The sequence below is a fragment of the Leptonotus elevatus genome, chromosome 21 (assembly GCF_054856555.1).
Source record: "Leptonotus elevatus isolate MCC_2025b chromosome 21, RoL_Lele_1.0, whole genome shotgun sequence".
Lineage (NCBI taxonomy): Eukaryota > Metazoa > Chordata > Actinopteri > Syngnathiformes > Syngnathidae > Leptonotus > Leptonotus elevatus.
The window spans coordinates 4,510,557-4,527,827 of NC_141259.1; the positions used below are offsets into that span (position 1 = coordinate 4,510,557).

Genomic DNA, 17,271 nt, shown 5'->3' on the forward strand with positions numbered 1-17,271 from the left:
AAAGTAAAAAGCATACCCATAGGACATCCTATATGGTGAACTGGCCACGGGTCATCGACCTGTGGAACGGCCCGCCCTACGCTACAAAGATATATGCAAGTGTGACCTCAAGGCAGGTGCCATTGATCCATCACATCTGTAAGAAGTGGCCTCAGATCGTGCCGCTTGGCAATCCATTATAAAGGCAGGCATCATGCTGAGGAGAAGAGAGAGACTAAATGAGAAGAACAAAGAGCTCGTAGACAAACCAGGCTGAAACTGTACCACAAGTACCGATACACAGGGATTCAACTTCATCAAAATTTGCCACTCACGCATTGGACTGTGCCATAGCAGGAAATGCAACAAAAAAAACACAGGCTAAACCAGCGCAAACTCCATTGTCTTAGGACAGAGAAGTATGCTAGAGAACAGTAATAATGACTGTTAAATGCTTTTTGCAGTGTGTGAAGCATATACCTTCGTAAAGTCAAAACAAATTATGTTACTCTTGCCTTTGGATATTTTCACATTATGCACATGAACTTAGGTGGTGATTGCATACGCCGTAGATAAGTGTGGCAACCTTTGATACAACATCATCATCATTATTATGAAACATCTTCTACACTGTTCAATGAACGCATGAGAAAGGTATGTTTTGTTTTCTGAGTGAAAACATTTTCTAAATTTTGAGGATGATTAGGCTCATTCAGATTCAGAATGATAAATATACCTAAAATTTGATGTATACAAACTTTCACATCAATAATGGTCCGAAATATAGTATACAGTGGTGCCTTGAGATATGAGTTTAATTTGCTCCTTGACCACACTCATAACTCAAAACAATCTCAAATCATCTCTCCATGAAAATGAATGGAAATGCCATGAATCCATTCCAGCCTCCCCCCAAAATGTTTTTTTTTCAATGAGAAAAATAGCACACTGGAATATTATACTTTGTAAAAACAAATAGTAATGACATAAACAGAATTCAAAATATTTTGTGACATTTTATTATTTAATTCAATTGACTACACATTGTACTGCTCATTCTGGTGAGCGTCTTGGCAGTATGAGACAGACATACTGATATACAGTACATGGAAACCTCAGGTCAAGACTGCGTCTACGAGTACTGTTGTCTATTTGTGCTCAAACCTCGATTGCTTTAAGGGATATAACACCACCACATAGGTGTGAATCATTGCTTTTGGTGGCGTTTCCTATTATCTGTCAGCATTAGCATTGAGCAAGCAGACTGTGTTTCGAAGTCTAAAACAACCACGTAATTAAGCCTAGTCTGCTCTAAAATTTTGATTGATAAACGTAAACAGAGTGGCATAAACAGCTTGAAGTTTCTTTTTTGACAGATATTTACCAATTCTCTCAGACAAACCGCAAACTGCTTTTAAAAAACAAACGAACAAACAAACAAACCGAAAACTAACTGAAACTACATTTTATGTTTACAAAACTAACTATAATTATAGCGAAAATGTTCTTCGTTTTAGCCTTTGGTAATTAATTTAATACATGAGTCTTTAGGAATAACTTTTATATGTGATTTGAAGTATATTTATTTCGATATTAACCAGAATGAGGATGTTGGAAAGTTGTGTCACACAGAAGTGATGTCATCTAGTAGCAGCCAATAGAAAAGCACCTTTAGATGACATCACTCAACACTAGGTAAGAAACGTGTTACACTATAACACCAAGGTAAAATGAAAAAAGGAAGTAATAAAAAAAATTATTTTAAAAACGAAAAACTAATACTGAAACTAACTAAAACTAAACTAAACCAAGTACTTTTTTTTTTAAATAACTAAAACTAATAAAAACTAACAGAACCACCCTGAAAACTAATTTTTAAAAAACTAAACTCAAAATGAAATCAAATTAACTAAAATGAAAATTCCCAAACTATAATAACCCTGCTGCCACCATACTGCGCCTACCAGTTAAAGCAAATATCGGCTGAACAATGGCTAGTATCTGGGAAAACCGTACGTTGGGTCACTCATATCTCAAGGCACCACTGCAGTCTGTTTTAGGTATTGATTCAATGTTTTCCAACAAATCAGTTGGCATGTGTTAATTTACTTGAACACTAAGTTTACCCTCACGTAATATGTTACAAATGTTATAATAGCATTATTGTGAAGCTTTCAATGAATATACGATGAGTTGCGTGAATAAGGTGTGGATTTAATTATAAATTACGGTAAATCACACTTTTGAGAAAAAGACAATTTACAAACTTAAGCATTAAAATTAAAATATAGACTTAAGCCTAATTCAAAAAAGGAAAACAAAGCATGCAAGGTAACAGCCCTTGTTTACAACTTTGTATGAATGGTGATTCTGTACAGTACTACAAAATTCCCAACCATAAAATGTTTAGTTATCTTATAAAGGTGAATACTTGAGTATGAATAGAACTTAGCACATGTACCGTCAGTTTCTGGAAGAAAGTACAACACAAAGATCATAGTTTCAATAATAATAAATCACAAGCTACTTTGTCATTGAGCTTCAGTCGATTTACATGACATTGACATCATTCTAAGGCTTATGTGAAGAGCACAGGATAAGTGAAGAAGAGACCATGCAGTCAACTCACGGGAAAGCGTAAGGATAACACTTAATGGCCTAAATGACAGACACATGATATGAAGAATGTTCATGCCATGCTAGTAAAAAGTGTCCATCTTCTGTGTCTCTACATGAGTCTACAGCAAGGCTCCTTGTTGGTGGACTGTTCCTCCTCGGGAGCTCTCAGTTTCAGTAGAGGGGGATCTCCACTGGCTGGTGTGAAGAACACCTGGCTGGGGGACGCCGCCGTCTCTGTGTTGTGTGTCCCATGCTGCGCCAGAGGACTTATCACCTCGGACCCGGCGGCAGAGGGGGTCTCCTCTTCTATGGGTGGGGTCAAAGGCGGCGGAGGCGCCGGGTACTTATTGAGCTTGGCTGCCGCCCGCTGCCGTTTCAGGTCGGCCAACGTGTGGTGGGATTTTTCCCGAGTCATACTGTCCGAGCTTTCGTCGTCTACGGGCGCTGATGCTGGGTTGAGATCGTAGGAGGCGCTGCGGTCCATGCGACCTCCGCCGCTCCATTGCTCTCCGGGCACGGAGGAGGCCAAAGACACAGCTGTCCCGCCGTTGCCGAGGCTTGACACGCTATCGCTGACAGCCTGTGGCTCATCTGCATGTGACGAGGTTTCAACTCCAGCCTGAATGGCAAAACGTAAGGAATAAAAAATTAGTGATGTTTGTATGTACGAGCAATAATCTGGACAATCAAACATTCATATTATCAAGAGTCTTAAAATATTTGTTACACTTGTTTAACTCTTTCCAATTGGTTGGTTAATTAAAATGTATTTATTTTTATCCAATTATTTTATTTTTGCTTCATTATTTTATTGGAAATAATACAATAAAATAAAAAAGTGATGTTCCTTATATGAATATGCTTATATTCTGTCAACCGTGGTATCTTAAAGGTGGGGATTTTCAAAGTGACATGCTGACATACTCTTATTTCTCAACAAAGATCAGAGGTCAAAGTCTGGTGTTGCATTACCTTTTCATTCCACTGTTCCGCTTGTTTATTTTAAGCAAAACAGTATTAAATTGTTCAGGCAATTGTTTGGAATATGAGCAGTCTTTGAATAAAATATTTTACAGGAGGGAAAGGCAAACACCTCAATTGTTGATTATTGCCATGCATGCATTCATCTATTTTCCATTTAGAGTCTCCTGTTAACCTAACATGCATGCGTTTGGAATTTAAGAGGAAGCTGGAGGAGCCGACAAAAAACCCAAGCAAGCAAAGGGAGAGCATGTAAACGCCACACAACAAGGCTGGAGCCGATATTCGAACCCCGAACGTTAGAATTGAATAATAATAATAATAATAATAAATTGTATTACTAAACTCTCAAGGACACTGTAAATAATAAGAAACAACATTTAAAATCTTGAAAATTTACATAATTGAAAAGGTGGGTTTTGAGTTTACATTTAAAATTGATGAAAAAAACGGAGTCACGGAGATCTGGTGGCAATGACTTCCAGAGTTGGATGCTAAAATGGGCAGGTGGAACGGTCAGGTGGATGGAGGAGGAGGAGGATGTGAGGGTGCGTACTGGAATAAGGTCAGAATCAGTCGTTAATTTCTGATAAGCGGGAGTAGAGTACAGTAGTAGTGCAGAGAATATTAAAATGTATGGAAAATTGTGCCAGGGGAAAGAGTTAGCTAATGAAAAGCAGAGGCCCCAGTACTGAGCCCTGAGGCACACCTGAAGTGACCGGGTAGGGGTTGGATGAAAAGGATTTTAGCTGGATGAACTGAGTATGTTCTTTAATGTATGAATTAAACCTATCTAGGGCGGTGTGGGGGATGCTGATTGAGGAGGATGAGGTGCGAAATGGTGTCAAAGGTCGCACACAGGTCAAGGAGGATGAGAATAGAAAATGACCTGGAGACAGCTGCAATGAGGGGCTGATCATTTTCATTCGTGCTATTTCAATAATGTGGGTGAGGCGAAAACAGGACCAAAGAGAGTGGATAAAGGCAAAAACGAAGGGAAGCAGTGAGGAATGGCCGGATTTATTTCAAAAACAGCATTAAATTATTTGTCAATTTTAATGACAAGACATATTTTTTCTTAAAAAATGACATGCTCACATGCTGATGAAGCTCATTGTCAGTCTGACGGTCCTCGTCGTCATCTTGTGATTCGGGCTGACGGCCCCTCTCCTGCCACACCATGGCCTCTTTGTGATGCTCCCGCCTGTACAGGCTGGAGCGCTCGTTCACACTGACACGACGAACCACTTTCCTGTCCGGACAAACCAGACAGAAGCATTAAATTGTTTATCCAACAACACCAGCAGGGAGCCGAACATCTGATCTTACCCTCTGCTGCCAGTACTAGAAGCTCGTCTTTGCAAGGTGCCCTTGTGACGATCCTGGCTCTTCATGATGGCGTCATGTTTGTGCTTGAGGTCCAATAGTTTGGCTCTGACCTCCTCATCCATGCACACATCTTTAAAAACATTCAGATATAATTACTCGTATGAAAACGACAAGGATGAATGTTTTACATAAAAAATAAAATAAAACATGCCTAAGGGAGTTTCTTCCAGGACAGACTTTGTGTCCAAGCTGGCTTCATGGCCCACCAGCAGCTCCACCATTTGAATCTACGGTACAAACAAACCATTATTTCCTCTTGTATATTTTGAGTTCGAGATGAAGTTTCTAAGACTGCAGTACTGACTTGTCCCCAGCAGGAGGCAGCATGCAAAGGCGTCCACCCATCACAGTCCTTTACCTCCACCTGAGCTTTGTGCTCCAGTAACAACTCCGCCACAGACAGATATCCATTGGCAGATGCTATATGCAGCTAGAGGTTCAACAAAAAGTGGCACAAGAGAATTTACATTGATATAAAGAACAAACACTATCATCAATATCAAGATGCATTTTTTTAAGTGAAGAAATGGAAAACTGAGCTTTGGAGGACAATATTTGCAATTTGGAAAGAAAATTCTCACCAGTGTTGTCCCATTATCATCCTGACTATTTAAGTCAGCTCCATTGTGAACTAGAGCTTGGATGTCAGCAAGCATTGCCGCCTCTTTAGCGCCTCTGCATTCATCAATACGGGCCTGTGTTATTCCTGCACAAACAGACTTCATCTTGATGATGTTTTTAGCTATCAGTCAATAAAATAAAATGGCAGTGTAACTGTTAATGTTGTATTATTTGACCCATCTCTGACCCTGTTCAGCCATGATCATCTCCAGGAGCTCAAGAGTGGCCTCATCCTCACAGAGGTCATAGGGCATGTTTCCATCAGCATTGACTGCCATCAGGTCGGCCCCGCTGCAGGTGCATTACACACAAAAGGATTAGAGTGACCAGAAGCCTTACTGGCATTGCTTAGGCCAGGGGGTCAGCAAGCTTTCCTAACAAAAGAGCCATTTTAGGCCAAATAAATAACCAACAATCTGTATGGAGACGCAAAAAATTTGAAGATTGTGATAAAGGAAACATTATGTTAGTGTTAGTCTAATGTATGTAGTCTAAACCTTTTTAGAATTGTTGTTGTTGTAAATTCTTCATACATTTTTAGACTTTTCTAAATTTCTGTTAAATTTCTGACATTATTGGCAATTTTATAGACATATTATGGTAATTTTTCTGCCTCTCTTCTTCCCTTTTGGACATTTTATGGCTATTTTTTGCCTTTTTTTTCGACTTTTTGCAAGAAACGTTCTGACATTTTTTGGGACGCTTTAATGGTATTTTTATTTATGGAATTTTATTGTTACTTTTTAAATGATTTATTTTCTACTTTTTTTTTAATTTACTCTTTAAAAACTTTTTCTGACAAATTTTGACTCTGACATTTTGGGAATATTTAATTACTTGTTAAAATCTAAATCATTAATTCATTTGAATAATATTTTACCTAAAAAAATTAAAAATAAATATGTTTAAAAAAATCTACTAATTTCTTTCTTTCTTTATTTAGAACCAGAAAGAGTCACTTGCCGGAGGATAAAGTGTTCATCGGGTCAACTCACGCCTGAATAAGGAGCTGCACCAGCCCAGTGTGGCCACAGGTGGCAGCAGCATGCAGCGGGGTCCACAGCTCACTATCACAAGCGTTGACACAGGCACCGGCATCCAGGAGGCACTGTACCACGCCCACAAAGTCATCAATGCAGCACTGGCAGAACAGGACAGAACAGGACAAGACAGGAGAGGACAGGTGGTCATTTGCATGAAACAAATTGTTATGTTATGTTTTTGCAATTGAATAAAATTAAGCACCATGTGTGCGAACATCAGACATTTTAACGAAGGAAAATCTGCTGCTGTCATAGCAACAACAATAGTGGCAAAGTGCTTCTCACAGAGGAGCTCATCAGACAAAACAGGATTTTTATGACCTTGTCCTTGGAATCTTACTGGACTTGTTCATGAAGAATGTTAATTTTAAACAAAAACTCTAGGAAGGAGTCGGAGTGTTTGTATAATGAAGATAAGTGAAGGTTGAGACAAAATAAAGACAAACAGTGCCAGGCAGATGAATAACACTTTTAAGGGCACTTGCAAAATGTTTAGATTGTTCAACATTTAGAATTTGTTTATAAAACATGTGTGGGCTTTAGTAGTTGACAATCCAAATGAACGATCCAGACTGATGCTGTGTTTTTACCTGATGGAGAGCAGTCAGTCCGTCTTCATTGACCAAATCAGGGCTCACCCCACTGTTGAGCAGCTCCCTCACTAGAGGATATACACAAATATACACATAAACCTTACATGAAAAGCATTGTAGAAGTCAAGCTTCCATAAATAGACATGCTTGTCAATGTTCAAGCTAACAATGAACTTAAAGGATTTGACGCCATTCTTAGCTTTGATCCTGCACCTGACAAAGGACACTGAAGAGAAAGACGTTCAGAGAATTAAAGTCTGTGTCAATTATACATGTGTTCCTTTAATTCAGTTTTTACTCATAATATTAATACCTGATCAATGTCTTCTCAGGCTTTGCATGACAACATATAAGTGAGGGTGTGCTTTCACATGTTACGGGATTTTGAATGGCCAGAGTTGACCTGAAGGAATAACGTGCCAAAACCCCGAATAAGATATAGAAGAATAAGAAGATAATAAGGGTTACTCCTTTTCTAACCCGAATATATGGGCATATAAACCCTATCGGGTCTAATCTTGGTCTTTTGAGTACAGGAACTACTTGTATGCGCGGCGGCCATCTTATGTTGCCACTCGCTAAGCGGGTCCAACTTGAAAACATTGATTTCTCTGCGGTGTTTTCACGTCATTTTCCATCTCTGCGGGGAAAAACAGAAGTAGAAGAAGTCAACCCCCCCAAGAAAAATTCTTGACAATAATATGTTCTATGCAGCCCCACTAGTTAATATTGCATTAGTGGAATACGAGCTTAGCAGGAAAATCCAGCAGTTTTTTTTTTTTTTAAATAAAAGCAGAAGGCGGTCATTTTGCCACTTGCTGTCGAGTGAAAATGACATCACAGTTGCTCAGATCTCAGGAAACAACCAATCACAGCTCAGCCTCAGGAAACAGGTGAGCTGTGATTGGTAGTTTCCTGGGCCCTCAGCAAAATTTGTCATCTTGGCAAAATGGCCGCCCCCTGAGATGGATAAAAAAAAAAAAAAAGCGGCTGGATTTTGTAACTCATATTCCACAAATGTAATAGTAATCAGAATGTCATGTTTAGACTAGTAAGGTCACATATATTATTGTCAAGAAATATTTATGGTTAACTTCCCTTTTAACCCAAATGTTGCCTGATGTAGCTACTACATCTTATTTAAATGATTGCATATGACCAATATGCGTCTACTGACCCTCATCCAAGTCATTGCGCGCAGCTGCATCAAGAAGCGTGACGGCGCTGGGGAAGGTCACATTTCTTGAACGCTTCTTCTTCTTATCCGCTTTGGCTTTAGAGCCTCGTGCTGCATCCTTCTCCATCTGGGTCCATGCCTTCAGTTGTTGAGCACGCCGCCTCTGGGCATGTTTGAGGCGTTCAGTGGCACTCAGACGGCCAATGGTAGACATCTCAGCCAGCAGCTCGCCGTGGTCCGCAGCCATAATTCCACAACAGTCACTCAATATTTCGGTGGTCTTTAGTTGTTTTGAAGCATAGGTCCTACACAAGTCTCTTATGACATTGCATAGGTGAGGGTGAATGCATCGACAAAAACTAAAGGAAAAAAATACGTATATGCACTGATTCAAACTTTTGTAGTGGAATCAGATGATAGATATCTCCATGGTTGCAGAAAGGAGCAACACATCGAATGACTGCATTGTCTCTTCTCTTTCCCATCTTTCAGACTGAAACGTCTATCATGGCAGGAAAAATGAAAAAAGTGTCAAAAAGCAAAAACAGTCGAGCTGAGGGTTGCAACTGATCGTCAGTCCTCCTCTCCATGCCAATGATGTGTTGCTTGGCCAGTGACCCACTGTCCCAAGTTCTTTCTAGCTTAGATGTTCCATTTGAGCTTGTAATTCATATTGATGGTGATTGGGCTAGTTTGTCAAAATCTCTTGCGGATCCATGTAGTTGGTATTCAACTGCAGTTGATGCACGCAGTGCTTTGGTGGTGATTGGTGATCAGATGGACAACTTTTGGCTGGACTGCGTTGGATGCAACTGTGGAAAGGAAGTGACAGTTCATTTAATTGGCATGTTACAGTACAATGTACAAGCACTACCCTTGTTAATTTTAACTCTTAAGCTCCCCCCTCCTCTCCCAAAAGAAACCCGAGATGGTGGGACTCGTTGTCATTAATGATTGACACACCTTGCAGCCCAACACACACTTTGCCGGCATCCTAAACACAAGGTAAGACTTGAGGAGGTGTGGACAGATGTAAGGTGGACCGAACCTGGTCGAAGACATGAGACAGGGCAGCATCATAGCCTGGCATGCTTCAAGCAAGTTCTCATTAGCGCAACATACCGAGTCACGTCTGCGACCCACACACACACACTTGGCCCTTTCTCAGCTATTCATATATTATTTAGACACAGCGCCGAGAGGAAGGTCAACTCGAGGCATGCAGTGCGACAGAGTAAAAAAGCGGCCTTGGCATGACACAAATGTTTGTCATTTGTTCCTTTACAACATTGTGGTACTATTTTAAGGGTGGCTGCCCTCTCACCCTTTGTTTCTAGAATGTAAGGATTTCCTTAGATTGAGGCAACAGCTTAACATAACACCCTTGGCTGAACCCGCCCCCCCCCCCCCAAAAAAAAAAACTATTTGTCAAACGTTACCATTTATGTTTGTGCTCTTCGTACAGGTAAATGTCACAATTTCCAATTCACAGTCCACGCCGACAGTGAATAGGAGACCTGTCAGGCTAAGAGGAAAACTATTTGCAGTCAGCTAATGAAAAACAACGTTATGTGTCGTTTGAAAGGAGTTTTAAAGGATGAAAGGATTGGAGAAACAAGGAAAATCCCCACAGGAACGTTAACTGCTGTGTTAGCGGTGTAAGTCCAGATACAATTGGTAAATTAATACAGGAGTACATTGGCCATGAAAATAAATAAAGCATCCAGACAGTGTGTCAAATAAGTCAAATAAGCAGAAGTCAGTCAAGGAACTCAAGAATCGGCCTGATAAGATTCTAATTACGCTTTCAGAGGCGTAAGTGTTCTATTTGATACCAGTGAAGCCCATTGTGGCTGATCATTAGTTGTTGATATGCGGGTATATTAGACGACTTATCAGTGTTGGTGTTTGATGGGTCACTGCTTGGCTTCAATAGGTCGTGAGGGTAATAAGGCCTATTTATTACATTTAAAGGTATTGAATTGTACACATTTTATATCCCACATTTGCAGCAAACAGAAGCATATGCCAAGTCAATATGATAGCTTTCAGATACAGTATTAATACAAATTTGGGTTTAACGCAGGGTCTCTCAATTAGTTTTTGTTATGCCCCCAAGGAAGAATAAAATATTCTGCACCCCCCAAATCTTTACCTACTATAAATAGTATAATTTGTCTATAAAAGTGAACCTCCACAGATGAGCTAATATTCTTTCTGTATGCTGACAATGAATGTGCCACTGCCACTTACTGTAGAGGAGGTGCAAATACACTTAAAAAAAGACGAAGAAGAAGTTCCCTGAGGTCACACGCACCCTGACATCGTACTGCGCACCACTAGTTGAGAATGTTTGATGACTACATTCTTCAAAATGCCAAATATCGGCACTGATAATCAGTTTATAGAAAATCATTAAATTAGACTTTTCACGTCAGCATTGGCCAATAAAATATAAATTTAAAATATTTTTTTGTTATTTTGGCTCTGCATTTATCCTTAGCTTTTATGCATAATCACAGAAAATATATGATTGAATAGAGAATCAACAGATCAACCCTCCAAACTGAGTTCTGGCCTTTCTGACGTTCTGATGATAAAAGGGGAAGTGGTAAATCACTGACATTGTACAAACGGGTACTGGTGTAGAATGGAATGCACGCATGGAGAAATATGAGCAACTATTCAGTGCCAGCTCAAATATTCCTGGGTCAATCTGACATTTGTGGACTTTTTCCACCTCATGACTTAACAGGAGGGGGAGTCCAGAGCTGCTCTGGAACATATACTTTCATTCAACGAGGGCAATGAATAGGGCACTATGAACATACTAACACGCCGCTGAAGCATTCAGCAAGAGGGCGGTAACTGAACTGGCAGGAACAAAGCCCCGCTGAAATCCCGGGTTGGCTCCGGCCTTAAATGTGGCAACATTTGGGAGTAGGCAGGTGGTTGTTTCGTTATGAAATGGCGTGGCACAGTCATTGTGGATTGCCGTAGCTAAGCTGTTGGATGAAACAAAGCTGAGTTCAGTACGGATGATTCTTGAATGATTTTCTGGCGGACGCCAAGTGAGCTAATCTGCTTACCAAATAATCACACACTGACCGTGTTTGTGTGAGTCAGCAGCATGGGCTAAAACTCTAATGTCATCATAACTGTTTCAAAAGATGATACAGGATTAAAAGTATTCTGGAAAATATACTATTATTTACTATTGTCAATATAAAAAGCTTTGGAATGGGCTAAATAGTATTTCATAATAGTCTTTTTATTTTATTTACCTATTTCAAATAAGGAAAATACCATTCAAAGTGGCAGTAAAACAATTTTTTAAGGAATGTACAATGCTTTTGTGTACAGACAGTACATTAAAATGCAGTGGAATGTGCAATGTTCACATCCATGCTCCTGGCTCAAGCAGTGCCATAAATTTGCGACAGACGCGAGACCCCATCGCTGATACGGTTACATTAACCTTCATTCATATGCAAGTGTAGCAAACTAAAACTTTCTTGGAGTGCATTACAGTTGACCAAACGTCTAAAGTGTACTTTAACTTGTTAATAGGCTTATTATTGTTTTACCTGGCTGTGACTTCATTGCGATGTTTTTCTTTTATTTGAAACATGACGTTTTTCTTTATTTGGATAAGAAAACATTTTTAATGCCAAATTTTGATATATAGTGCCTAATTTTTGTTGGACAGTGACAACATTTTTATATACACGTTGTTAATAAATTGAATATACTGTGACTAATTCAGTGTTATCATAGATAAATTGTAAGCATAAAATCCTTTCATTCCTCCACTGGATACTCTCAGCAGTTCAGTTTAAAAAACAACAACTACCAATATACAGTACGACAAAACCACCTGTTGCAACATTGTTATCTAAAACCTCCAATAAAAACTCATAAAACAAATATTGTTCATGTGAAAAGAAAATTTACTCGATACACTATGCTTTCCTCATAGAATTAAAGTAGACCAAGGTCCACTTAACTTCAATACAATGTTGAAATGTCAGATGACCTTTACACGATTTCCTCCAAGGTCTGACACCATAAACACTCTGCCTTTGTGTGTCTGCCAGCAAAAACTTCAATTCATTTGTACACTAGTGAAATTGAGATTGTATGTACCATACTGTATATACCATACTGTATATACCTGAATAAGAATAGGTAGTGTACATATGAGTGAGAGCTTGGAGGACTGGTTTGACAAGAATGCAAATATTGATTATGTTTAACATAACTAAAACGTGTGTGAGGTAGTTGAGCCTTTTTCAGTGACACACCCAAATCAAACACAACTACATGAAGCTTACTTGAACCCTGAGGCAAAATATTCAGATCTGTGATCAATGTTGCAAAGGGGAGATCTCTTTTGAGTCATTTTTGTGTGAAAACTTTGAGATGTCAGCTTCTTGAAAGTGACTTTTTGTCAACAGTTATGATTTTTTTTAAAATAGTAAATAAGATTCATGCACAATTAATCGTTCCTTTTTATGCATCAGTGTAATGACATTTTATGTTTGTTTTTATTATAGGTGTATAGCCTACTATATGAAATTGTTTCATTGTACATGGTGACGTTAAATATCATCATATAACTAAAATGAGTTTCCAAAGAAACGTTCAACTATTGTCATGATAAATTGATCTGAATGACAGACAGATTACCATTATTAGTGCATTAATAAAGGCATAAGCAGTAGCTACATATAACGGATGGCAGCAGCCGAATAGCTTAGCTAACCGGAACAGGTGGCTCGTCGGACAGGTACATTTGGCGGTTCGTTCAACTTGCTCGACTTCGTTAATTCAATTGAGACCGCGAGCGAGTAAAATCAGCGAACGTGCGTTCTGTGCTTTCCCTGGGCCAACTTTTTTTAGATTGCCCAATAAGTTTCGCTAAAGTCGTCTTTCCTTATTCTTCTGCCATGTTAGCATCCAAGAGACGCAGGTTAGCTTTACATTCAGCAGCCAGGTAGCGGAGACGTACTTACGCAAACAATCTAACCGCCTGCTTACTTTGTAAAAGTAGAACTCAGAATACTACCAAAAAAGCATCTTACCTGTGCTGTTGCCCGTGAGCGAGGAGGAGGAGGGCTCCTGTGCGAGGTTGTGTGTAAGTGAGTCAGCTGCTGCCCGCTGCTCCTGCCACGGCCAGCCCCTGCAGGGAAATGCTTCACCATAACAACCACCTGTCACCTCTGCTCCTGCTAACGACTTCCGCAAGGGGGTGCTAAAAAGCCTCAAAAACAGTACATATGATTTAGTATTTAATGCTGACGTACAGTAATAACAATATTAATAATCATAGTAGTTGTAATTAATAATAATAATAACAATAACAATAATAATATACCTGTGCATCTCAGTAAATCTCAGCTTTATTCCATTCTGTGTCCACAGCAAGCAACAATGTTAAAGCTATAAACAAAAACTTTCAAACTTAGCACAGAGCAGCAGCGCCATCTATTGGTAATATAACAATACTACAATATTATTCCTTCATTTTACAGGGAGGGGAGAAGTTTTTTTAATCCCCAAAAGCTGTTAGCGTCACTCATCCAAGGATTTACATATAGTATGGAAGCCCTGCGCTCATCACATCACCATGCGCACTCTTTCTCCAGTACTCATATAAATCTATGCTTTGCGAGAGAAGTGCGCTGGCGGCGTCCATCTTGCGTTGCCACACTTACAGTATGTTGAACACATTGACGTTTTCGCTTCGCTGCATACTTTTCACGTTATTTTCTTCCTCTACAGCGAAAATATCGCAGTGTGTGGTGTACCAATAAGTATAAAATAGGTGTGGGAGAAGCTCTTAATGTAGATTTTACCAGTAAGAATGTGAATCTAAATGCTCTCTCATAAGGTATTTTTTAGTACTACTCAAAGATTGGTCTGCATCATCACTCATCAGAACCATCAACAATGAAATGAAAGCAAAGCACACAAGAAAAAAATATTCTTGTGAAATGTAAACCTAGCTTCTGTAAGTCCCGATTCACGATAATGAGATAATATCCTGAATGGTAGATGCAAACAGTGAAGTTCGTTTTTTGCTAGGCTTTTATTATCCCATACAGGGATTTATTGTAGTACAATTGCTACATATGCATATTGCACTAAGACGTCTTGAGTTTGTTTTTTTTACGACATTTTAGGACATCCTAAGACATGTTGATGGCTGGGTTACATACATGTATAAATTATATGCTTAATGACTTTTACAGGAGGAAAATTTTATATTTTTCATTAAAGAATTATAACTAATCCAACAAAAGATGCCTCTGCCAAATCTAATATTGGGCTCTAAGGAACCGAGCGATTAAAGACAAATGGGTTCTTCAAATCAGCACATACTGTGCACAAACATACTTGTTAAAAAATAGTGAGCGCCCACCCCCGCCTACCTTCTAAATGATCTTAAAAAAACATGACAATTCCTAAATAGCTGATTAGTAAATGATGCAATACATGATCTAGAAATGCTGATTCTATCATTTATAAAGTATTAAAATGCAATCATTGAGCACATTATAGATGAGCTTATTAATGATGGGTAACACATTTATGACTGTGTTTATTAACTACACACTAATGATTATTCATGTCAGAAACATGCTTTATAAATGATTAACTCACTATTAACCTAATGCTTAACTGATGCTTAATGTGTACTCATAGTGTTACCGCAACGGTAACTGAGTTACTGTATTTACAAAAAGTAATGTGTCAGACGGTTAGAGTATTAGTTATTTTAGAAAGTAACTAAGTTACAGTAATGCGCAGCGTTACTAGTAACTATTTACTGACCAACACTTGTTAGTTTTTCTCCATAGGTTTGGCACATTTCTTGAAACTGAGATGACATTTTCAAAACTGCAAGCTCATTTGGCCAAATAGACTTACATTTGTGCAAAACTTTTACTACTACTAAAAAAAAACTTCATTAGCAAAAGCACATATCTATCCCAAAACTGGTCCCACATGCTTCACTCCAAGTTCCTTTCCCAAACAAAGAGTCGGTACAGTCACAACTGCAAAGATTCTTCTCAATTGCTTTTGTTACGTTCCTGTCACGGAGCGGCGTGGTGTCTGTCGGCGTGTGAGGTGGAGGACCCAAAATGCAGGGAGGCAGGAGAACCACAGCAGGAGTGCGGGCGAGACTGGCGTGCTATTTTACAGAAAACACTAACCGGGGAACTGGTTAGCACTAAATAAACAAGGAACAGAAAAGATACAAAACCAAAGTGACAGACAAAACCGTGACAAGCGGCAATGATCCCACACGGACTGATCATCACCCGGGAACTAAATACACCCACACTAATTGGGTAACTAGCCATATATACAAGTGGCTGAGGGCCCGGATTGGTCAACCCGCGGAAGGGCAGGAACCCACTCAGGACCAATCGGGACCCTCAACCAGAACCAGATCTTCTCAGACATGACACATCCATGCTGATGTCAATAATTTATGTTACTTTCATTAATAAACTATCATTTGACCAGTTCCTGCCTTTGCGAAATTTATTTTAATATTTGTGGAGTTTATAATCACATCCTTGATGCTTAAGAATTGATGTTCCATAATTAATCGATATTGGATTCAACTGAAGTGAATTGAACCTGGAAAAAATCGATTCAAACTGAACTCTTGTGAATCAAAATCTAATCGACTGAACCGAAATTTTTGTTACGATGGTAGTCATTGCTGGAACTAGCCGTAACATACTAAATTTAACACGTTCTCGAGCTGTCAAAATTAATCGATTATTAAATTAATCAACAACTATTTTAATAATTGAGTAATTGTTTGGCGGCATTTTTAAATGAAAATTGTCCAAATCCTTACCCAGCAATCAACGTGTCTTGTCTTAAAATGTCTTAATAACCAAACTCAAGACGTCTCAAGACATTTTTTGTACATCAAGACATCGTAAGACAAATATTTGAAGACTGGTGTCTTCAAGTGACAGAGCAGCGCATGGGATGGCCCCAAAACAATTTTTTGTCTTAAGACATATTTACTTTTTGGCTTGAGGCAGCTCGTTCAATTGGTTACAACCCACAGCTCGTGACCAATAGAATGAGGTCCCAGATACAAAAGGTCGAAATGAGTTTCCTATGTAGGGTGTCCGGAATCTCCCTTAAAGGGTGAGAAGCTCGGTCATCTGGGAGGGTCCCGGGGTCAAGCTGCTGCTCCTCCCTGTTGAAAGGAGCCAGATGTGGTGGATGGATGGATGGTTACTTACAAGGTGTTAAAAAAAAGAAGAAGTCTTGATAGGAAAATTGTATTTTGTCTTTATCTTTCTTCAGTTGGACACTACTGTACACTCTTGAATGTTCTAGAAAGCCATCTGCAGTTTTAGAACTTATAAGTGGGATTTAATCGATAGAATAGTTTAATGAATAAGAATTGTTTAGAATGTCATATTTTTTTCTTTTACGATACAGTATAATATTGAATCTTGTTATATTGGTCATTTCGTGACCTGTATTGATGAAAGAAGAAAGTAAATTAAAGGAATCAAGTAGCGTAGAAACAAGACATTTAAGTCGCTGATTTACACTTATAAGAAATATTAGTGTGTTAATACAGTAAAAAGATGTATTTTCATTACAAACAAGTGTGTTGGATTGAGAAGTCAATATTTGAAATGTTGAAAAAAGTGGTGAAACACCTGTATAAAATAAGAGATTTGCTGTAATAGTTATTTTGTTTATATGTGGTGTGCTTGATAAAACAACCATCCATATTTGGATTTCATACTGTAACGCGCGGTGGCTGATCGGCCATGGACGGCGCAGCTGGACAGCAAAAACTGGAGAGCAACAAAGGAAC

General features: G+C 39.0%; 1 protein-coding gene across 3 annotated transcripts; it reads right to left on the reverse strand.

Moving 5' to 3' along the window:
• Nucleotides 1–1,169: 1,169 nt before the first annotated feature.
• ppp1r16a (protein phosphatase 1, regulatory subunit 16A) lies at nucleotides 1,170–13,632 on the reverse strand. Of its 3 annotated transcripts, none has more exons than XM_086065366.1 (11): nucleotides 13,525–13,606; nucleotides 8,403–8,645; nucleotides 7,223–7,293; nucleotides 6,585–6,730; nucleotides 5,777–5,880; nucleotides 5,550–5,674; nucleotides 5,273–5,398; nucleotides 5,120–5,195; nucleotides 4,909–5,038; nucleotides 4,678–4,831; nucleotides 1,170–3,217 (listed from the first exon to the last, which is right to left on the reverse strand). In XM_086065366.1, the coding sequence occupies exons 1-11, from the start codon at nucleotides 13,604–13,606 to the stop codon at nucleotides 2,708–2,710; spliced, it is 1,767 nt and encodes a 588-aa protein (XP_085921492.1). In that variant the 3' UTR covers nucleotides 1,170–2,707. The 3 variants fall into 3 exon arrangements, with proteins under 3 accessions (XP_085921492.1, XP_085921490.1, XP_085921491.1); XM_086065364.1 differs by having other exon boundaries at nucleotides 1,171–3,217; nucleotides 8,403–9,214; nucleotides 13,487–13,632; XM_086065365.1 differs by lacking the exon at nucleotides 13,525–13,606 and adding an exon at nucleotides 7,706–7,865 and having other exon boundaries at nucleotides 1,171–3,217; nucleotides 8,403–8,539.
• Between the last annotated feature and the right edge of the window lie 3,639 nt (nucleotides 13,633–17,271).